Below are 24,000 nucleotides of genomic sequence, written 5' to 3'. Positions count from 1 at the left end.
ATTAGAGGTTTTAAGCATCTGGGTGTGGACAGGACAGGTGATCAGTTGGGCCAGAGTGGGTAACCACCACTGTTTCCCACATGTGCCTTGTACCTTGTCCTTTCTCACTTTCAAGCTGTTGAGTTTGCATGTTTTTCTTCTCACTGCCAATAGTAATCTTGACGAATTCCAGTTTTCAGTCAATCATCTGTTAAATATTTATGGAGGGTTTATTATGTGCCAGGCAGGGTTCTGTCCATTGACCATTTAATGTCAAACAAGGAGACAAGGTCTCTTTCTGGAAAACCTTTATGTTGTTGTTTGGGGCGGGGGCAACGCAAACAATAAGGCCTCAGATAAACAGGATAATTTTGAATTATTGCTGTGCTCTGGGGAGGACTCACTTGAACAGAAAGCTGAATGAAGAGAAGTAAGGAAGGACACAGAGATGAAGCAGAGAATACCCCAGCAGAAGGAGCATCACGTACAGTGATGGCAGGAAGCTGGGCATACTTAAGGTCAAAAAAATGAAAGGTTTATGGGCTTTTATGTTTTGTTTGTTTGTCTTTGTTTTTTTGAGTCAGAGTCTCTCTACATAGCCATTGGCTCTCCTGCAACTCACTATTATGTAGACCAGGCTGGCCTCTGCCTCCCCATGATGGGATTCAAGGCATGCACCACTGTGCCTAGCATAAGGTGGTTATCGATTGAGGAGAGTGTATATATTATGGAAAGAATGGAGAGATGACATTGGGAAGGTATATAGATCAGATGAAGTAGGAATTTACTTTAGTTAGGAGGTGGGGTTTCATTCTATATGCAGGATTTTAGACATTACTTCCTTCTTCCAGTTGCCGTGTGGAAGATGGATTGTAGGTATAATAGTGAAAGTTGGGAGGTCATTTATTTCATCTTTTTAAATTTTATGTATGTGTTTAGGTGTTTGCCTATATGTCTGTCTGTGCACTGCATACATGCCTGGTGCCCAAAGAGTCCCGAAGAGAGTATTGGATACCCTGGGCCTAGGTTATGAACAGTTGTAGTCTACCATATTGGTTCTGGGAATCAAACCGGAGTCCTTTGGAAGAGCAAGTGCCGTCTCCCACTCTCGAGGTCATTTAGATATCCTTTGGGGTAGGTCAGCTGAGAGGATGGGTGTTTGCCATAAAGTGGTGAATCGTGGTTATTAGATTTGGGAGATATGTGGAGGTAGGGCCAATGAAATTGGTGTTTGCCTCGAGGGTGATAAAGGTTTAGTGGAGCAGACAGTCGTGTGTTGTTTCAGATGGTGAAGACATGGGATGGGGGCACATTTTGGAGGTAGTGGGGACTGGGGATTAGTAGTTCTTTTTTGGTAATGTTCAGTTTGACGGTTGAAGCATACTTCTAAAGTGATGTTGAGCAGGTTTGATTCTGTGGTGAGAAAGGATCAGATTTCACGAACTTGGCACTTAGGTGCCGTGGAAGTCACTGAACTGAGTGCCATCACTTTGAGCTGTAGCGTAGGGAATGGAAGGAAAAAGAGAATGAAAGACCAGGGGTAGTTTTGAGTATTCTGCAGTCTGGATGAGCAGATGAGTAGCCAGTTATAGAGCAGGAAGCATGGTGGCTGCCGGTTGTAGAGAAGGGAGTACTCTGAGGAGAGATGCTGGGAGTTTGCGACAGGCCAAGAGAGTGGAGAGTGATTGACGTTGGCTGGGGTAGCGCCATCAGGGTGGGTGTTATTACTCAGCGGTTTACCTCGCACAGTCTCAGTTTGTCCTGATTATCTGGTGTCTTGTCTGATTAGTGCTACTGTACTCAGAATGTTCTAGAGTGGATGGCGAATCAGAGGGTCACACTAGTCGATGCTGACCTGAAGATTTGGATGAGAATGAGAACTTGATTGGAGTGGAATGGAGACGGCAGAGATCACAGGCTTCACCTCCAAAGCGTTTCGCTCTGAAATCCAGGAGAAATGTGCTGGCTGAAGGGGGGGAGGAGGGTAATGGGAGGGATTGTTTCTTAGTATCTTAAAGCAAGTTTCTTCAGCAGTCAGAATGACTCATATTCAAGCAGAAAAAAATAGGAGAGAGAATGAGAGAAGGGGATACTTGGGAAGGTTTTACAAAATTGATAAAGGTTAAGATCTGAAACAAAGTAGAGGGATGTGCCTGGGGCGGCAACAAGAACAGTTGTTCCACTGTTGAACCAGAGGAAGTGCACACATGTTTATGGGTTTAAGTAGGTTAGTGGCTTGGATGGCGGATAGGTGAGATGTCCGTCAGCCTGCCTGTATTTATAAAGATGGGGGTGGTGGTAAGTTACCCCCATCTTTATAAGTGCCTAGATGAAGACGGGGAAAAGGGATACTGGAGATTGAAGAAGAGACCAGCAATGCGAAGTCCTCATCTTGGAAAGGACAAAGGTGAATTTGCTCACGACGCACACACAGTACGTAGAACTCTCCTGTTGAGAGCTCGCTTGAGATTCGTAGTCAGAATGATCAGCTCGAATGGTTGTGTGACTTTCTGCAGTCACACTCAGCCATCTCCATATCGAGATGGTGAGTATAGCTATTGCTTTAAAATGCTGCAGTGGAAACCACCTGCACTGTGGCCTGATACCACCTTACTCATCTTCCGAGGTTTGCACATTGACAGGTTTTAAGTCACCTGAGCTGGGCCGAGTGACTAGCCGCGTCCCACATTTCTGTCATCCGTCCGTATTAGTGAAATCCAGAAGGAGGAGAGCACATGGGTAGATGATTGAGAGGCGTGGGGGAGAAGATGGGTGTGTGACCTGCAGTTGCCCGCTTTTGAGCTGTTGTTTGTGTTTTCACTGTCTGGATCTGAAGATCTTCCAAGCCTGTCAGAAGCTGTGCTCTGGAGGAGAGTTGTGGTCTAGGTTTGTAAAAGGCCGTTGGCGAATGAGCGGCAGTGACTCATGCCGTTGGATAGTCTCACTAAGGAGAGTAAGAGGATGTGAGCTTCCAGGAAGCTGGGTTTAGGGAGGAGGAGGAAGTACCCGTGGGGGTTGACATCGGCCTGTCGTGAAGCTCTGCTGTTATTGTAGGTGGGGACTGTGCCCAGTTAGTGGGATAATTTCAGTAAGTCATCATAAGAGATTAGGAAGTTCTAGTCATGTCTAAAGGCTGCCTCTAAAGAGTGGAATAGGAAATAGGTTCTAGAAAGTTTCCATGTTCTGTGAAACTTTTGAGTTCTAGATTGTCATGTAAAAAGTCTTGCTGTGGAGTGTGGGTTTACATGGGGCATGGGAGGGGAAAGTTTGCTAAATAGTAGGTTCGTGACTGAGTTTGTTACTAACTGGATGAACACATTGTTATTTGGTGTGTGTGTATACACACATACACACACACACACAGAAATATCACATTTCCCCCTTTCTCTTATATTAGTTATAATCTTTTTTGTTTGTTTGTTTGTTTTCAAGACAGGGTTTCTCTGCCTCTGTAGTTTTGGTGCCTGTCCTGGATTTCGCTCTGTAGACCAGGCTGGCCTCGAACTCACAGAGATCTGCCTGGCTCTGCCTCCTGAGTGCTGGGATTAAAGGTGTGTGCCACCACCGCCCAGCTACCTTTTTTTTTTTTTTTTCCATTTTAGACCAAAATGGGGAATGTGGTGATATTTTGCTTGTGTTCTGACAAATAAAGCTTGCCTAGAGATCAGCATGCAGAGCTAACCACAAGTTAGTTAACCATACAGACCAGGCAGTCGTGGCACACACCTTTAATCCCAGCATTTGGGATCTCATGTCTTTGATCCTAGCACTAGGGAGGTGGAGACAGGAAGTGATATGACTAGGTGAAGAGAGGAATATAAGGCAGGAGGAGACAGGAGCTCAACTCTCTTTTGGTCTGAGTCCTCATGGAGATAAGAGGTGACTGGCTAGTTCCTTTGTTTCTTTGATCTTTCAGCATTTACCCCTATATCTGACTCCAGTTTTTTATTATTAGGACCAATTAAAATTCATGCTACATTTTCTGTTTCCTTTTTCATCCCAGACTGCATTGTTTATTTACTGCTTATGTGTCTACACATGTGAGTGTGCATGCCACAGTGCACATGTGACCAGAGGATAATTTTTGAGAATCAGTTTCTCCCTTTCACAATGTGGGTCCCAGTCTTGGTGGGAAGGATTCCTCAGATCTGCTCTCTGGCCTTCCAGATTGCATTCTTCTGGGTACATTCCTAATATGGAAATGCCCAATATGCGACAGTGAGACTATCCGGGAAGTGTAAGTACTCAGTAGTAATCCCAAAAGTAGGTTTTCCTTCAGTGAACAGACATGCAAATGGGCCTGCTTGAGATGGGGAGCTGTGCAGATGACATCAGAATGATGGCTGGACCTTGACTCCCCATTCTGTTTCTTGGCTTTGTAGCTTTAGAAACCATTTTATTAGGGTTGGTTGAACTCTTGGGAAGTAGATCAGGTTAGTCAAAATTAAAAGATTAGTACATGAGCCTTAATAATCTTATATTTTCAGTAGGGTCACAGGTATTTCTAAGCAGTGTTATGTATGTATGGACTATGTAATAATGAGTGTGATTACAGAATCTGGTTAGTTATGTGATAGAATTTGTAATCAGAGCATCATGTGGGGAATATGGACTCCCAGGGAAGAAAGATTTTTGTTAGAGATGAAGAGGTGGGGGTGGTCCTATTGAACTCTCAATCTGTTCTAGAACCGTGTTTCACACAATATGGGTATTGACTATGCTCCATGAAACCCAGTGCCCCCACCTTTCATAGGCTGTACTTGGAAAACCTTAACAAACAGTTGCTCTCCACATAGCCTGTTTATTTAGTATGCTGGTAGTTGTGCTTTTCTTCCCTGGGCATGTGTGGATGTAGACAGTTAACTCTACTAGCTAGGGTAGATCACTAAGGTAGCGATTCTCAACCAGGGGGCCCTGGAATTAAAGTTCTTCTGAGATTTCTTGTGGATATTTAATAATGTGGACATCTACACTATTAAAAAATAGTTTCTCCTAAAAGAGATTATAACCATATATTTGATTATGGACTGGCCTGCCCCCCACCACTGTGCTGGGGATTAAACCCTTAACCTCATGAGCCTATTAGGCCAGCACTCTACAATTGAGCTGTGTCTTCCACCTCTTGGTTATATTTTCTGCTTACTGACATGTCCCTTTGCAGGTCTGCTCTCCCATTAGTGCCCTTTGGTCATCTCTGTAGGTTGACCTTTCTTCCTTCACAGCAGCTGTATGTTTAGAAGTTGTTCAAGTACCACAGGAGTGGAAGTTCAGTAGGAGACTTAGCTTGTAGGTGAACAAGAGCATCCCCTGAGCAGTCTCGTTAAGTGTTCTTACTGGCCTCTCAGGACATAATCACTTAAGTGTATAATGCTGCGTGTTTAAATGACAGTTGTACAACTCAGAAAATAATAATAAGCCCTTAGAGTGGTTCTCTGCTAGGAAACTCCATGGGCCACTAGACCCTGGCTAATTATCATATGATCATTTACAGCTCAAGTCCCGAATTACCATTAGCTTCAAGAATAGATTTGAGTAGGGCATTAACCTTTCTGTCTCCTCAGCCATTAAGTGAAGGCAATAATGCCTTGCCACATCATGGAAGTGCTGTAAAATGCACCAGTTTAAGCTTGCAGAAATATTAAAGAGGCTTCATGAATGTTGGACAGAAGTAAGAAATGGCCAGCAATAAAAAGGAAGACCAACAACTCATTAAGATTGCCTGGTATCACTGGGTAAAAATGGCCCGTCTGACACCATATATTCTGAATCAGGGCAATTATTGTTGTTGTTGTTAATTTGCTACAGAGTTCTCTCCATATAGTGAGTTTCTTGAGTTTGGATTAGTGTTGAGATAAAATGCTGGAGTGGTTGTTGTACCATGATGTATACTTGATTTATAACAGCCTGTTCCATTGGTTTGACACGCAGTGGCTGGAGAAAAAATGATATGTATCCAAGCACAACATGTAGAGGGTTGTTGCCTTCTACTTATATTCTGTTTTACTGTGTGATAGAAAATAAGTCCTTAGATGATGTGCCTAGAAAGCATAACTTAAAACTTGAAAAAAATCATATCTAAAAATCCCTTGGAGCAAATCCACAGAACTAATGATTGTTGATAGTCAACCATTATACTTACTGATCAATGAGGTTGTGTCATTGATGTGTATTATCTGATACTTTAATATTTAGTAATCTTCTAACATGTTTTATCAACCTCTCCAGGATGGCAGACATGTAGGTTTAGTATTATCCAGAGACAGAAAATTTTCAAATATTTACAATTGAGTAGTTTTGTGGACGTCTAATTTTGGTAGAATAGTTGAGCAGCTAGAACATGCTTTTTCCAATCATTGCAGTTAAGTTGTGTTTTATTCCATAATCATTAGGAGGACAGAGGACAGAAAAATCTTATTTAAATTTGCTCTGGGAAGGCTGTTAGAGTCAGTGAGTTAGAGAAATTGAAAGCCTTATCCTGATAACATCTTCTAGAACTTGGTGGGTACAAGCCTTGACGTACGCTGGGTCCTTGTTTGGGACACAGCTGGGTGTTCCGGAAGCTTCAGTAATTAATTTACATGTGGCTCTGTGTCATTAAAATATGTAATCCTTCAAGGTGTCCACACGTTTGAATCGTTCTGAGACTGATGTTTTTAATCACTTTGTGAGGCACATAAAAGACATTTATCTTGGTGGACAAAGAGCTACTTGACCCTGATTATAACACTGCAAATTATAGCACTGCTGTAATCATTTTGAACAATAGGGAAAAAATAGAGGTAAAAAGCCTCAGCAGACAGAAGCTTTTCGTGGGCGTTGATATTTGCTTCCTGTTGTCTCGGTATGGAGCCTGTGTGTGGCACATTGGAACCCCCCTGGCTGACAGTGCCCAGAGAGAGTATTTCTCTCCAAACAGACTTGGCGGTTAAGAAAGCCTGAAATTCAATTATTTCAGTGGATCCGGCATGTTAAGTTTCAGATCAAACAAATTTTGTAAAGCCAAGCATGATGGCTGTACACATTTTAAAGTTAGTATGACCTTTTTGAAGTTCGATGTCTTTGTCTCATTGGTAGGTTAAGAAGATTCCTGTGCTTTTGATAATCTGTTGATTTTGAAATTTCCAGTGTGAAAAACTGAATACATCACTAATATGTATTTATGATGTTAGTGTGGTCTGGTGTGTGCGCACACACACACACACACACACACACACACACACACACACACACACACACACAGAAGCCTGAGGTTGACTCAAGTGTTTCCCTTTATTGCTTTCCAACCGTATTTTTTGAAACAGGGTTTCTTATTGAACCTGGTATTTCTCAGTTGGCCAGATTGGCTGGCTACTGAGCCTCTGAGCTCTTCCTGTCTCCACCTCCCAATGCATAGATCATAGGTGCATACCCAGCTTTTTACTGTGGGTGCTCTGCATCTGAATCTAGGTCTTCGTGTTTGCATAGCAAACACCTTACCCAGCGAGCCAGCCATCTTTCTAACACCAATTGCTATTTTAAATGAAGTCTCTGAATGCTACTGTAGACGTTTGGTTACATAACTACATTTGATGTTTTTGTTTTGATTTATTTTAAATTTTGGACCCTACTAGACAGGGCCATTATTTTCCATTTGAAAAAAAAAATCAGGTGTATGGCTTATGAATGCCACCCGTTGACTTCTGGGTAATCTCCAGTTTGTATTTTCTGTTGTATTTTGATGGCGATGAAGGGCCAATTGTGTGTAGCTCCATGGCTGAGCTACATCCTCAGCCCTTAGTGTGGGTTTTAAGGGTTCATTTTCATTTCCTTAGTGAAGTATCATTTAGATCTTAACTGTGTAGTTTGCAGAATTTTAATAAGTGCAGCTACTTATGACCCATGGTGCATCAAGATCCTGAACATGTAGAAACTTGGACATCTTTCCAATAAGTGTTTCACCTCTTCCCAGGCCACCAATGTGATTTCTATGAGAATAGTCTGGGCTGTTTTGGACTTTGTCTAAATAGAGTGTCTAGGATGTGATTTGGGTTGTCATCTATCCACACCGTAGTGTTTATGAGTTTCAGCTAGGTGGGTTTTTTTTTTTTTTTTTTTTTTGCCAGTTTGTTTCTTCTTTCTTGCTGAGTGATCCTTTATATGTATTGACTATGTGATATAGTGTGTTGATAAGCACTCACGTTAACAGTTTGGGGTGTTATGAAAAGGTCTAAAGAGCTTTGATGGGCAATGCTGAGCTTAACAAATATGCTATAATTAAGCTCTTGTTCGGGTCAGCCAAGCTTTCAGTAAGATGGGTGGACTTAATTTCCTATAAAGTAAAATCTAATTTGATTTTTTTGCTTAGGTGCTTTGCTATGTATCTTTCTTTCTATTTTTCTAGCAACAATTTAATCTCACCATCTGTCTTTTTTATGTCCCACAGCAGCTTTGAGACACAAAGTTGGGAGGTGGTGTATGAATATTTAATGCAGGCAGGGTTCAGAGGAGAGATGTTATTTCTTATGAAAAACAGCATGCAACCAACAAGTAGCTATTTCCCCTTTTAATGTGTGTGTGTGTGTGTGTGTGTGTGCGCGCGCTTGAACACGAATGTGGAGGCCAGCAGACTCTCTCATATGTTACAGACCCTCAGGAACACCATCTGTCTCCTCAGTGAGACAAGTTCCCTCATTAGCCTGGAGCTTATCAGTTGCCAGGATAGATGGCTGGTGATTCCCAGGGATACCTTCCCATCACCTCCAAGTCACAGAGCTCCGCCTGCCTCTGCCTCCTGAGTGCAGGGATTAAAGGCGTGCGCCACCATGCCTGGCTCTGGCATTGTTCTGTGGGTTCTGTGGGTTGAACTTAGTCCTTGTAAGGCAAGTACTTTACCAACTGATTTATCTCACCAGCCCTTCACATAGTTCTTCAAGGGTTAAGATTGTATTGTTTGTATGTATCTATAGAACTGTGTTGTGATTTAGGGCTGTTTCTCAGAAAACAACTAAAACAATCAGCCTTCTTTCAAACTTGAAAGACTCTCACTGGAAAATATTGTGTGTTATTTTAAAAAACGATGAAGCCAGGCGTGACGGTGCATGTTTGTGCCAGCATTGTAGGGAGGCATTGACAGGCAGAGCTCTGTGAGTCTGAGACCACGGACCCTGAGTTCCAGGCTGTCGAGGGCTGCACAGTGGAACTCTTGTGTTAAAAAAGACAGAGAGAGAGGAAGAAAGAGAAAAGGAGGAGGAAAGAAAGCAAGAATGAATGCAGGTGTAGAAGAAAGGTCAACAAGAAGGGAAAGAGAGAACATCAGGGGGAAAAGAGAGCCGATGTAATAACCCTGAATTACTCCCCTCAGTCTAGGGAGCAATTGCCACAAAGACGAGGCAGTGGAGATAAATTGTTTCGACAATTGTATTGGGCATTTAACTTGGCAGTTGTCATCCACAGTTGTTAAGGGGCCTGTGTTCCACCTTTGAGGCAAGAATCACCCTTAGTTCCTCATCTGAAGACACACCTTACCACTGTCCTTCGAGTAACTTAAACATGCATCTTAATACTTCAGTGTTTTAAAGGCAAATTTTGAGGTCTACTGAGGGTGCTTACCGCTTTCTACTTTCTATTTCAGACGTTGAATTGGTTCTTCAGCTTGCTGGTTTGATTTTGTTGGATCTTACCTAGCCCAGGCAGGCTTTGAACTCTCTATGTAGCTTAGGATAGCCTTGAACTTCTCATGCTTCTGCTTCCTGTTCCTCTGTGATGTGCACCACCAAGCTCAGTTTTATGTAGTGCTTGGGATTAAACTCAGAGCCTCCTACGTGCTAGGCAAGCACTTTACTACACTCCAAGCCCTAAATTATGTTCTTGGAAAGCAGATATGAACTTTGTGATAGTCTGTTCTTTAGTTGTTTGAGAAATTCCAGAGGTGTGGAAAGGAAGGATGTTGAAGGATCTGATGTAGACACCAGCAGATTCCTGTCTTTACTCACGTCCTCTGTACCTTAGGAGAAATTAAGTGTGTATGAATGTCCAGCTGTTTTCTCCTTATTTGCTTAACCTGCTGGTCATCAGGTTTTTCTAATGTGGCTGTATGTTAAAACTGTGCATCCACTTTATTTTATAATATGTTATAACTTCACTATAAGCTGCTATAATAAATAATAATAAACTTCATTGTAAGTTATAGCAAATATTTTAGAAGTTTTATTTTGTTACATTTATTTTATGCATTTTCTGGTGCTGGAAATTGAGCCCAGGATCTGGCATAGGCTAGACAAATGCTGTACTATTCAACTACATCCACAGCCCAGAGATGTGGTCATTCTTTTAAAAGCCACATTAATCTTGATGCCTGGTTGTTAGCACATACCTATCATCCTGGTGCCTGGGAGGTTAAGGCAGGTCAAGTGTGAGTACAAGGCTTGCCCGGGTTACCTAGCAGCTCATCGGTTTTCATTATCACTGGTTGTAAAACATTTTATCATATTGCTTTACAATATTTGAGTCAAGCATTGCCACATTGTTACATGTTTTTCCTGGGCATATGAATAATAAACACTACCGTAAAATTTATTGATGTAACCTGTTTTGTTTTGTGTGTGTGTGTTTTTCTATTTTCTTAGAATACATTCCCAAACATATACCTCTAGGGTCAAAGCCTCACTCTGTCTCTGTCTGCCTGTCTCTGTCTCTGTCTCTGTCTCTGTCTGTCTGTCTGTCTGTCTGTCTCTCTCTCTGTAACTGTACTAGTAGTTATGTTCCTTTCTCATTGTTTTAATTTCTGTGTACTTGAGAACTGATGGAATGGCTCTGCTCCTTTCTTATGCATACTGTTTCTCCTGTTACTTACCTCTGATCACATCTACTTTTCTTTGGAGGGTCTTACTATGTAGCCTCTGCTGCCATTTACGATAGCCCATGCTGGCCTAGAACTAGAGATCTAGCCTAGGCTAACCTGAAGCTTTGTAGTACTCCTATCCTCCTGCCTCTGCCTCCCGGGTACTGAGATTACAGGTAGACACCTGATTACATCTTTTAAGAATATTTAAAATGCATTCATTAACATCTTTTTAAATTAAAAATAAATCGTTTTCATAAATATACCCTGACCATGGTTTCCCTTCCCCCAACTCTTTCCAGCTCTTCTCTATCATCCCAGCCACCCAAGTCCACACCTTTCTTTTATTAGAAAACAGTCATCTAAAAAAATAATAAAATAAAAACAAACCAGAATAGGACAAAACATACAAACAAAAAAGAGCCAAAGAAAAAGCACAAGAAACACATGTAGACACACACATTCTCTCACACAGAAAACTCATAAAAACACAAAACTGGAAACCATAATATATAAGCAAAAGACCTGTAAGGTTGGGGAAAAAAAGGCCAGACAAAGCAGTATGAGACAATAACCCCCTCCAAATATACCACTGAGTTTTGTTTTTGTTGGCCATCTTCTGCTAGGCATGAGGCCTGCCCTTAAGTGTGGTTTGTATACCCAGTGAGATTTTGTGGGAGAAGACTGATTTTTTCCTTGGTGGGCAGTTGTTAATTGGAGATAGCTTCTAGGTTGGAGGGAGGGGGGCTTGTTACTAACATATTAATTATGGGTAATGACAGGTTTCATTTTAAGATCATAATTTATCATAAAAGAATGTCTGAAGGATAAGAGACAGAATATCATCTTGCGAATGAGCAGAACAGATCTTAGTGTTTCTTTGTCATGGGACTGAATCTTCGATTCAGTTCCAGAAAACAAAACCAAACAATGCTCTTGAATTAGGGACAGTGATCATGGGCCAGCCCTGTGTTAAGTGGTTGATGGCCTTTACTTTTTCAACAGCTCTGCACACTAGGCAGGTGGTGTCTGCTTTCTATGTCTGGGCCACTGTCAGAGCCAGTGGGCTGCAGAAGATGGGAATCGGGGCTGTGAAAAGGTGGACTGGAGGCTATGCTGTCCCCCAGCTTCCCATCCCCTCGATCATCCCTCTGGAAAATCCACCTGTCACAGGTATATTCTGGTAGCCAGTCTCTTAACTTTAAATGCCTCTGGGCAAAACTTCTTCTGGCGGCGTTTTAATATTAACTACAATGTGAACTACTTGAACAAAGATTATTTTTGGACCCTGCTATTGGCAGATATCTCAAGGGATGGAGATTGGGTAAGGGCGTGTGTTGGGCAGAGCAAGTCAAGGTAGATGTGTTTAGAGGTTGGCCAGTTCTGGTTGGGTGGTTAGAACAGAGGGCTCCTTCCTGGTTGCTAGGCTTCCAGTTCTGAGAGGTAGAACTGTGACTAAGATGGCATGACGCCAGAGACAGCACTTCCTGTTTCCAAACTGCCCGGTGTAGTCCTGCATCTCCTAAAGAGGAAGTACAGCCTTCCTGTTTCTTTCATGTACCTACTGAGGTCTCAGCAGTCGGGTGCTGGTGCTGCTCCGTGGTGCTTTGGCTTGTAACCATCTTGTGTCTGTAAATGAGCAGGGAGTTGAGAAAACAGCCCCGTGGAGCATGACTTGCTTAGAATCTGAGAGTCGGGTACAGATTTTAGAAGATGTGTGCATGCTGGTGAAAACCACTGATTTTACTTCACAGTGAGATTTTATGTATGTGCTCATGTGTATGAGTGTGTGTGTGTGTGTGTGTGTGAGAGAGAGAGCTCACATCGTAAGCATGTGTACAGGACCTAAAGGTCAACATGTTGGGTTTTTTTTTCCCCCAATCACTCTCCATCTTATTCATTCGTTCATTCATTCATTCATTCATTCATTCATTCAGTCAGTCAGTCAGTCAGTCAGTCAGTCACATATTTATTAGAGACAGATTCTCTCACTGAATCTTGAGCTCACCAGTTCAGTTAAGCTAGCCACCAAGCTCCAGGGACCTCCTGTCTCTGCCTGCCCAGTGCTGGGATTAGAGGCGCATGCTGATTTTCTTGGCTTTTTTTTTTTTTAAATTGTGAATTCTAGGGGAACTAATTCGGGTCCTTCTGCTTACATAGCACATTTTTGCCCATTGAGTTAGTTTGGTAATCCCTATAATGAGACTCTTCAAGCTTCTTCACGTGTGGAGATGATGTCATCCCTCTGTTCCGACCCTTGGACAGCTAGTTCCTTGTTTGCTTTCAGGTCCTTGTTTCTGAGATATGCATCAAAGGGTTGGAGAATTGATAAAAGCCCGCACTTTAGCAGTGACTTTGTGAGTTTACAGTGACCCGGCCGTCCACTTCACGCTCAAGTTTTTTTAGACATTGGAGCTTTTTTTGTATGTGTGTGTATGTAGTGCCCAGAACCTTTGTAGTACCTTTGTAGAACCTTTCTTTTCTTTTTTTTTTTTTTTGGTTTTTCGAGACAGGGTTTCTCCATGTAGCTTTGCGCCTTTCCTGGAACTCACTTGGTAGCCCAGGCTGGCCTCGAACTCACAGAGATCCGCCTGGCTCTGCCTCCCGAGTGCTGGGATTAAAGGCGTGCGCCACCACATAAACAGACCGCTAATGGCTAAGGATCTAAAAGAGGTACTATATAAATTATTTCCCCCGTGGTAGAGTAAATGCCCAAGCTGAAAACACACCACAGATTCTAATAGCCAACCAGAAGAAATGTGCTTGTCTGAGCAAGGCCTCGCACGTGTGATTTGGCTTGTCAGGGTGGGGTGGGCGGAACGCATCTTACTTTACAGTGCGCAGCTGGTAAAAGTGCCACAGGGGACGATAATTGTTTGGCTCAGGCTTCTTTGTCTAGTCTTCCTTCTGCTTGTCTTTGCTAGTCGGTGGTGCTCCCACCCGCCTTCCTTGTTCATTACGGAGTGCTCCTCCTGGGTATAGTATCTGTAGCCTTTAATTTGTCCTTATGAAATTACCATATCTAAGTGAAAAGATTTTATTTCCTAAAATGATAGCGTTTTAGATAGCATTAAGTGAGGTTTATTTAATTAGCTACCATGCTCTTCTACTTCATCTTTCCCTAAACATTTAGGATGCTGCTGTCTATAAGAAGAATACCATGGAGAGTATTCTTACTGCCCTACGTAGAAGGCCTGGACACCTGTGGTGCTCAGAGGTTTACACACACACACACACACACACACACACACACACACACACACACACACACACACGGAGAAGACAGGATCTAGGCTCAGTGGCTAAGTATTTGCAGCTTTTCCAGAGGACCCAAGTTCAATTTCCAGAACTGGTTGGTATACTTCTTCTCACAACCACCTGTAGCCCTAGCTCCAGGGGGATCTACCACCCTCTTCTGGCCTCCATGTGCACCTCCACTTACATGTGTATCCCCACATGTAGGCACATGCATACACACAATTAAAAAGATTAAAGTTTCCAGGCCTATTGGCTTATGTAGGCAGTGAGCAGATATGAGTTCAGTCTCTTTGAGTTCAAGGCTAACCTTATCTAAATAGTGAGCTCCAGGCAGCTGGAGCTAGGTCGTAAAACTGTGTCTCAAAAAATACATAAAAATAAATATTTTTTTAGAAAAGGATACCATAATTTCTGCTTAGAAATTAGATTTACCATATTCTGCTTAGAAATTAGATTTTTTTTAAAACAATTGTGATATGTCATATAGGATTGTGGCGAGGCTTAGGGGCAGGGTGCTCTGTGACATCTTCATGAAGGAGATCTTCATGAAGCTTCGGGAGTGGTCACTATGGTGGTGGCTTAAGAGAAAGGATTTTGAGGTAGGACCACAAAAGTGTCACATGCAAATATATTCCTAAAAATCATGTGTGCAAGTCTGATTAAGAAGCACTCCAAATTGTATCTGTTTTATAAGGCAGCAACAAATTGATTTCCATTCAGGTGGATTGATTTTGGCGGCACATAGGTATTCATCTAGGACCTGAGAGTCCAGCAGGGATAAAACAGATTTGTTCTTACGGTCACAGCATTTCTACTCCTTAGGGAGACAGACACTCAACACAGGGACCAGAATGATTTGGTCACACAGTATACATGTTGTTAGGAACTGGACCTCAGTACTGACAGAATCGAGCAGAAGCAGAAGCCGCAGGAAGGAAGAACAGCCTCCGTTCACTTCACAGTTCTCCCTGAGATTCACATACCCGAGGAGGGTGTCTTGGCTTTGAGAATGTGGCCTTCCTCCGGATGCACACTCTGAGATGTGATGATCACTGTGTCACTCAGATTGGTGGGAAATCCCCGTTGCTTTCCTTGATGTTTCAGGATGTACTGAGGATCTGACCATGCTGTGGGGCTATTTCTCTCGGTCTCAGGGCTCATACCACCAAAGCTTGAGTAAACGGAAAATTTCTGTTAGATCAGTGAGAGGTGTCTGGGAGCTTAGTGTGGCAGTATAATTCCACTTTCGTCTGAGATGTGACTGGGGCCGACGATGTGGCTCAGTGAGCGCTTCATACCATGGATGAGGTTTTCCATTAGAGCCGTATCTCTCCTTCCCCTTCCCCCAAAAATGTTTCATTACTCAGCTGCTTCATTAATCTGGAAATTCAGAAAAATGAATTTTAGAAGGATAAATCTAGGTTTTTTTGGATCTTTTATTAACTTTTAATTTTTTTTTGAGATAGTGTCTTACTATGTAGCTCTGGCTGGCCTGGAATTCAGAGATCTGTCTGTTTCTGTCTCCTGAGTGCTGAGATGAAGGCGTTTGCTACTGGGGTTGGCCATGACAAGTATAGCAAATCTGAAAATTACTTCTTAGGCATTTAAGGTGGCACATGCCTCTAATCTTCCTCCTTGAGGACGCTGCAGCAGGAGGATAACAAGCTTGAGGCCAATATGGACAATATATTGAGATCCTGTCCCAAAAGATAAAGAAAAAAAACCTTATTTTTTAAAATTTCTGGGTGTTTCTTGTCTTGTAACCAATAGTACAGTTTACCTGATTCAGAAGAAAATAAGCTCCTATATTATGAGAACCATGTGCCCTTTTTATTGACATGTCAAATCACAACAAATACTAAAAGATTATATAGTAAATTTGATCTCATAAATCCATTGTTATGCAAGATTCTACCAGGCTCTGTATTGTGAATCCTAATAAGTTTTTAATTCATTTCTCTATATTTTCTTAATTTTTGCTTAAATGCACTTATGTAAGAATATTTATGTAATTAAAATAAAGAGATGGTAACCTTTAAAATGCACTCCTGGTACTTTATATTTTTAATCTAATACTTTATTAATTCTTGGAGAATTTCATACAATGTATCTTGACCATATATATTCCTTGCCTTGCCTGCCCCTGACTGCTCCTGGATTCATCCCCACTTCCCATGCCCTCCCAACTTTGTGTCCTTCTTTTTCAATTTAATTACCCATTGAGCCATATTGGTATACAACATCAAAGTTTTTAATTAGTGTGTGTGTGTGTGTGTGTGTGTGTGTGTGTGTGTGTGTGTGTATGCATGTGCTTGCGCATACACATGCGTATGTGTGGGTGTCCACAGAGGCCAGAAGAGTGTGTTGGACCCCCTGGAACCATTGTGAGCCACCCATCATGGGTGCTGGGAACTGAATTCCAGTCCTCTGGAAGTGCAGGCATTCTTAACCAATGAGCCGTCTCTCCAGCCCCTGTTTATATTGTGAACCCTGAACACAGAGTGTCTACGTGCTGTCTGAAGTAGTTACCCCATTTTGGTTTAATATTGCTCACTTGACAGGCTTGGCTTGTCCCCATATCGTATGTATGGCCTTCGGTGAGTTACACACCTTCTCCAGGGACCTGTATTAACTTCTGTATAATAACACCGACAATGAGGCATTATTGGCGTCCGGTGCTTAGCCCTCTGCCTTCCTTGGTACTCTGTAAATGGAAGCTACTGTGAGAGTGATTTTGTTGAAGTGATTGTGTTTAGCACCGTGATGAAAGGGTAGTATGGGATATTTGGAAATTATGCAAATACTTCCATTATGTACGTAGAGATGGGACTGAGGGTGTTGGAATGGTAGGCCAAAGAGTTGGTCAACTGTGTCATATCCCCCGCTTTTCATGGCATGGCCATGTGACGTAGACATTGTCTTCAACCCCGCTTGAGTTCAGGTTCTCTGTGAGAAAAACTGGAAGCTTGATTGGTTAGATCCTAAGATACACAGTCACAGGCTCTCGGCTAACTTTGTGCTTCTGGTAACGGGGTGTGGTTCGTTTGATTTTGTCTTGTTTTAAGCAGCTGTTTAACTGACTCCAAGCTAGGTCACTGTTGTGTGGCCCTCACTACTTCCCTGTTGGTGTTATGAGTGGCTGATGGTCACCAGATGTCATGTTAATGAACTGGGACAGGAATTATTTGTTTGTTTTGAGGCTGTATGTAATTAATTGCATAATTATGCGTTCTTTCAGTTTGGTCCTAGTAAAATCACATCACAAAACAAAGGCAGTTTTGAAGAATTTAGTAGCAAGATAAAAATAGTAGTAAATGTTTTATACAGTTGACTCACGTGTTTAACATGTGTTTACCAAGCCCGAAAACAATGAACTCATTGCACTACCCATTAAGAAGAATCCGGATAGTTCCTCCTCTGGAAGATCTTTCCTACCTCTGCTCTCGAGCACTTGGGGAGACTTCCCCTTCTGTAATTTTAATGAATTGCATTCTTCTGATAAGCTCGCTCTGGACTTCTTAGTGATTGAATTAAAATCAGCAAAGCAGAGTAAATAAAAATGTAAGGGACTGGAGAGAAGGCCCGGGAGTTAAGAAAGGCTTGTTGTGCCTTTGTGAGGATGGGAGTATGGATTCCAGGATCCATGTAACAAGCCAGACATCTAGTGTCTGCCTGTACCCCCATACACCTCTTTAAAAAGTTTTTAAAGCCTGCACCTGAACTAGCTGCTTTCTTGGATAGTTATACACATGTGTGCATGGGTATAATGTCTGTTAGAATATATATATATATATATATATATATATATATATACACTGTTTGCTGAAATTATTTCATCTGAGAATATATTGTAGACAGTCTCATTTGTATAGTCTTTTTTTTTTGTCCCTTGTAATGAGTGCAAGGTTTTCTGTTGAATAGATGGTGACAGTTACTTAGGCAGTCTCTGTGTGTGATTCAGGCCCCCACCTCCAGCTTCCACTTTTACCCACCGTCACACTGAAGTGGGGAGACTGTGCACGTGTTAGTGAGTCAGTAGGTTCAGTTGTTGAGTCAGAGGGTATATGCCTTGGCACTTATGGTTGAAATGAACAGAGTGTTCTTCATCTAAGTTCACTCCATCTGTACCCCCACTAGCAGTGGGTAAGCAAGCCTGTTTCTCCTCGGCCACGTTTGCCTCTTGTCCATGGCGTTATCACTACTGTGGAACCTACTGAAAAGTACCGTGTCATTGCTGAGGAAGTGCCAAGTAGATGGGTGATCATTACTGTTTATCTGTAGAAATTCCAAAGAGTAAATATTGCACCCAAGACCACTTTCTAAGCTATGTGTGTTTGCCAAATTAAATGGCTGCGTTGTTAAGTGTCTTGGAGTGTTTTTTTACGTTGCTTCGGAGCACAATTATACCAGCATAGAAAATCCTTCCAGTGTGAACGTGATCAACAAATTAAAGCCTTCCATGGAGAGTCGTTCTCATAATGTAGCAAACCACACTCTACACATCATGCAAAAGACTTGGCTGCCACCACATTCTTTACATGTTATTTACATGCTGGTTTTCTTCTGTTATCTCCCACCTGGCCTGGGTGTGGTGTGCCCCGTGGGGGTACATATTTCTATTGCCGTTTTAGCTGTCTCCTTGAGAGTGTTCATTTGGGAGACTTACCTGCCCATCTTCCCCTCTAGGCTTAGAATGCTGCTTAGGTATCAGCTGCCCTTAACTTTTTGGATTCTCATCTTGGGTGAGGACCTCCTCACAGTTAACCCTCCATTCACCTTCAGTCCTTTTAGTTGCTATTGCTTGTGGGTAACACCTATATACACATGCACACACACAGCCTCCTCATCCCAGAGTGAAAGCCTCAATGCTTCGTGTGTGAGAGTAAGGGTGGCTTATGGTTCTCCACCAAAGAAACATGTTCTTTCTTCTGCAGATTGAAGTCTTTTTACCTAGACATGGGAAAAATCATGGGAGATGTCCATAAACACCTTTTGTTCTTGGGCTGCAGTATAGTGAATATTAAAGTAATATTTTTTTTATTTGCACTCACTCTACCATTGATTTACACTCCAGCCTTTCCAAAGTAACCCCGAAGGAACGTCGAAGGTTATTTTTCATGCTAATGTAGTCTCTTCTAAAATGGACTGTTATTCTAACAGTTGATTGGGGGGGAGGGCATGGGAGGTAGGTGACCTTCATAAGAACAGCAGGAATTTCAAGACTTTTAAAATGAGTTTTTACTCCCTAATTTGACTTCCAAATGTGGTCGTTAACATGGCAAACGTCCTAATTCATTTACAGAGAAGAATGTCTCCATTATTGACCCATTCGAAAGGGGTTGAAGTGATGGCGGTTGTATTTATGGTGATGATTATAGTTAAGTCCCCCAGAATAACATGTGATTAATATTAAATTGCTTGGCGTTACTCAAACACAGAGACACATTTAAAAACCATTAGGCAATTACCTCTTAGGCATTACTTCTTAGAATATGTATTACATTCTAGAGGAATTGTCTGCTTGTAGCTTGAGATTTACATTGAATTTAAAATTGTTTGGTGCATGTCCACCTGCACCCCTGTCATCCAGGGAAAGCAGGTTGTTTTGTTAGTCAAACAGTAGAACTTTGAGCCGTCTATGAAACGCAGTTTTCTTGTGTTCTGTATCTCTCTGGGCCCAGCCCTTCTCCACCGATCCAGAAAGTCGGTGGGCGACTGCTTGCACTAAGGGAGCAAAAGCATTTTTGCTGCACCACAGCACCCCCTAGCATCCTCATCCTTTGTGTTTTAAGAATTTAAACTCAGACCTGAGGCCTGAGTTCCATCCCTGGAATCCTCATAAAGGTGGAAAGAGAGAACTGACTCCACCAAGTTAGTAATTTTACCTCCACACACAGGCTGTGGCACACATGACCCCCAACACATACTGCAGATGCACACGCTAACAAAATTCAAGAAGTTCGAATGAACGTTTCGTGTTTATCAGATGAACCCTTCCTAGACTCCTGTGTGATATCTCCGTGTGACAGAGACCTGTAAAAGGTCCTGGGGAAATGATGGAGAATGTGAAGAATCACCATCGTTTTTACAACTATTGCATCTGTTTGTGTGGGGTAGGCGGCTATAGTCTGTGGCTGGACCCGCCGCCAGCTCATGTGGAAATGGCAGGGGCGGGGGGTGGCTGCCCACGGTCGCCTAAGTGTGTCGCTTATGTGTTCCAGGTTCTCCTCCCAGCAGCTGGCCTGCTACAGTTACAGGACGTGAAGAAGACGTGCTGTGAATTCTTAGAATCCCAGCTTCACCCTGTCAACTGCTTAGGAATCCGGGCTTTTGCTGATATGCACGCATGCACAGACCTCCTGAATAAGGCCAACACGTATGCAGGCAAGTGTCACAAGCCTCAGCAGGGTTTGAGGCTGGCGGGAAGCAAACCCCCCCGGAGATCTCTGTGATTCCACAGTGGTCTGTGGAAAGTCAGTCAGGCTTCCGGATCTGGCCGTTACAAAATCATAACATCTAAAATTTTAGAATGATAGAACTGCAAAATTGAAACACAGTCTTAAAGTTCTGAACTTGACAGGAACTGTAGGGCTGGGGATGGGCGTGGTAGAACGCTTGCCTACTAGGCCTGGAGCCGTGGGTTTGATTCTCTAGCACCTCAGAAACTGGGAGTGGTGGTTAAATCTGTACAGTCCCAGCACTTGGGAGGCTGGGGATGGAGGACCAGGGCTTTAAGGCCATCCTTGTATACATAGTGAGTTTGAGGCCAGCCTGGCATACATGAGACTCTGTCTCAAAAAATAACACAAAGTGAAAGGCATTGGGACCGAAGGATAGGATAGCTTGTTTATGTAAACACTGAATCCCTAAGTATTCTTTCAACTGCATAAGCCTGTGAGAAAAATGTATGCACGCAGGATTAAATTATTTTGCCTCTGTGATGTTTTATACCTTTTCTGCTGTATCCATGGAAACAATTTTGTGGCCTAAAAATCTTCAAAGTAGTGAAATCTTGAGGTGTGTAGGACCCAATTATGGCCTCTCTGGAGACACGGTGCCTTGAGTGCCTGTGGTATTGGTGGAGGGACACCTGTGGCTGCTCTGCAGCCTGCTCAGACTCTCATCCAGAAAGGGGAGATTGTTGTCAGGCCCTTGGATGGAGCTGAGGTCACAAAGGGAGCTTGTAATCTCCCTTTGAGTTCATAAACATTAAAAATGCATGTTCAGATGGTTACCAGGAAGCTTCATATTCTTTTTAAACCATCTTTCTGGAAACAGCCTGACAGAAATGGTGATTTCCCCTGTCTGCTTAAGTAGGAGCAGCCCTCCAGAAGCTTCCACCAGTCTTTCCCGTTTTGGTTATTTGAGACTGGGTCTTACAGTGTCCTCTAGGTTGGCCTCAAACCGCAGCCATTTGACCTCAGCTTCCAAGACTGCTGGGGTTATGAGTACCTGACTTCGCTCCTGGCTTACAAAAAGCCTTGTTCGTTTACTTTGTTTATTGATGCGTGATGTTTTGACTGCACATGTCTGTGTACCTATGACCTGTGTGCAGCGCCCGCGGAGGCCAGGAGAAGGCATTGGAACCCCTTGGAACTGAAGTTACAAGTGGTTGTGAGCTGCAGTATGAGTGCCTGGAATTGAATCTGGGTCCTCTGGAAGAGCAGCCAGTGCTCAGAACTGCTGATCCATCTCTCCAGCACCCCGCCCCGTACCCCCCCTCACTTTCTTTCTCCCAGGAATTGAACCCAGGACCTTGTGCTGGGCAAGCTCTTTCCCAAAGCCACATCTCTTTCTTTATATTTATTTTTTACTGAGACAGAGTCTCACTGAGTTGACGAGGGGTGCCTTGTACTCATGTAGCTCAAACAGGCCTCAAACCTGGAAACCTCCTGCTTGGGATGCTCCTGACTCAGCTTCCTCAGTAGCCGAGGTTGCAGGGGTAAATTTTAAAGCTCAGTCACCACTTTACCACTGCATTGCCTTCTTCCGTGTGTGTGTGTGTGTGTGTGTGTGTGTGTGTGTGTGTGTATTTAATGTAGCCCAGACTGGCTTTGAGCTTCCTACCCCCTCCTCCTGAGTCCTAGGATTTCACATGAGAGCCACCATACCCTGCTACCACTGCCTTTCAATACAGGCCCAATAAAATGGAGCTGTCTGAATTTCTTTGGGGGTAATCTGCTGGCCTAACTGTCCTTTATAAATTGTTTTGAGGGAAAATGCAAACCGAGTTTCAGGAAGCTGATTTAGAGATGCACTTTTAGAGCCCGCCCGATGCGTTTCCCCCCCAGTTCTCTTCATCAGCCAGACAGACACTATTCCTCATCAATGTAGTTCCCGTTAACTGCTGGATGTGGTGTCTGTGGGTTAAGTGGTTTACATAAGGACAGCGGAGGAGACCTGTGTGTACTGGGGTAGGGTTTTTTTGTTTGCCTTTGCGTCTGTTTTATGTGTCTAAAGTGATCCTTGTTTAATGTGTTTCCCCCTGAGTTGCTGCTTGTCGATTCCGCGCTTGATAAATGTTGGTTCTTAATGTGGAGGAGGGAGCCTGGCGGGAGAGTGAAGCCAGATGAAAAAGAGAGCGGCCGGTACCTGTGCTGAGCTCGGAAGGGTGTGCTGCTTCCTCGGGTCAGAACCAACTCACCACTTAACTTGTTCTCAGGAGATTTGTGCATTTTATTTCTTCTTCTTCTCTTACTTAAAATCACAGGTTTCTGCTGGCATACTACAGAATCTGAAGGAAAATTCTATCAGAGTTGGGACATCTTCATCTTACTTTGAAGAGTCCTTCATGATTGTCTAGATTTTTTTTTTAGGGGAATAAAATGACCTTTTCTGTAAAATTACACAGAAACATGGATTCTTCATTTTTAGCATGCTATATTTTAAGCCAGAGTCTAGTCTTAAAGATTATATTGCTTTTATATCATGCTTCTGACTTTTATATTTGCTGGAGTTTCTTAGATTTATAGGTAACATTTCAAAGTGTCTTTTACTATGAAAAGATATAAATATATACAAAAATAGAACAGTGCTCGTAATCCATCCTTAAGAGCTTCAACTCCTAGATAATCTTTCAGCTGTAACCCTCTCTCCTTCCTCCTCCTCTCTTACTTTCCATGTGCAAACTCTGGAAAGAGCTAGACACATAGAACGTCTTGTTATTTTGAAGAAGTCGTCATAGTTCATGCTTATCTACCTAGGGAGTTCAAGGCCACTCTTAACTACGTGAGATCCTGTCTGAGAAGAAAAGAAAGGAGCAGGGGGATCTCCTGAGAAAGCCCAGAGGGTAAGGGCGCTTAGCACCAGAAGATAGGATCTAAGGGACTGAGACAAGGTCTCAAGCTACATGATGGAGGTAGAGAACTGCCCCCCAGTTGTCCTCTGATGGCCACATGTGTGCCGTGGCACCCCGAACAATCAATCAGTCAATCAATAAACAAGTAAAATGTTTTTAAAAGAAGTCACAGTAAAATCCCCTAATTGATATAATAATGTGGAGTAATGATAACAATGAAACATTTTAAGTGGAGAATTTATCATGACTTCAGTCTACTGACATACTAGGAATATGTCAGTTTGGGGCAGTCTTCTCATGTTTTTAGGTGATATGCATAGTTTAAACGTTTCCCAAGTCAATGAGACCTTTGCTTTAAAGCTGGGTTTTTTTTTTTTTTTTTTTTTTTTTTTTTTTTTTTTTTTTTTGGCAAACCAGAGATAGAAAGGAGCTGGGAATGCAGCTCATCAGTTGAGATGCATTGTAATAATTCTAGTGGAAAAGACACCTTGGAAATTGGATTTTAATTATAAGTTGAAATATGAGCCTTTTTTCAGCCTGTCTCGCCTCACGGAAGTTGAATTTCAGTGATTTCAGGCAAATTCAAGGGGAGAAACGTCTCCGAGTCCTAGTCATATCTACATATCACCTGACTCACCACTCTGAA

General features: G+C 42.6%; 1 protein-coding gene across 3 annotated transcripts in view; it reads left to right on the top strand.

The window, feature by feature from the left end:
• Klhl2 (kelch like family member 2) overlaps positions 1-24,000 on the top strand; it is a 112,221-nt gene that overhangs the window by 47,650 nt on the left and 40,571 nt on the right. For all 3 annotated transcript variants that reach the window (XM_052752362.1, XM_052752361.1, XM_052752363.1), the window contains one exon: positions 20,278-20,440. In XM_052752362.1, coding sequence (XP_052608322.1) covers positions 20,278-20,440 — 163 coding nt within the window. The remainder of the gene's footprint in view (positions 1-20,277; positions 20,441-24,000) is intronic.

This window comes from Peromyscus californicus, unplaced genomic scaffold (assembly GCF_007827085.1).
Source record: "Peromyscus californicus insignis strain IS unplaced genomic scaffold, ASM782708v3 Scaffold_23__1_contigs__length_62951481, whole genome shotgun sequence".
Lineage (NCBI taxonomy): Eukaryota > Metazoa > Chordata > Mammalia > Rodentia > Cricetidae > Peromyscus > Peromyscus californicus.
Note: the sequence above shows the minus strand (reverse complement) of the source record. Positions and strands in the feature narration are given on the sequence as shown.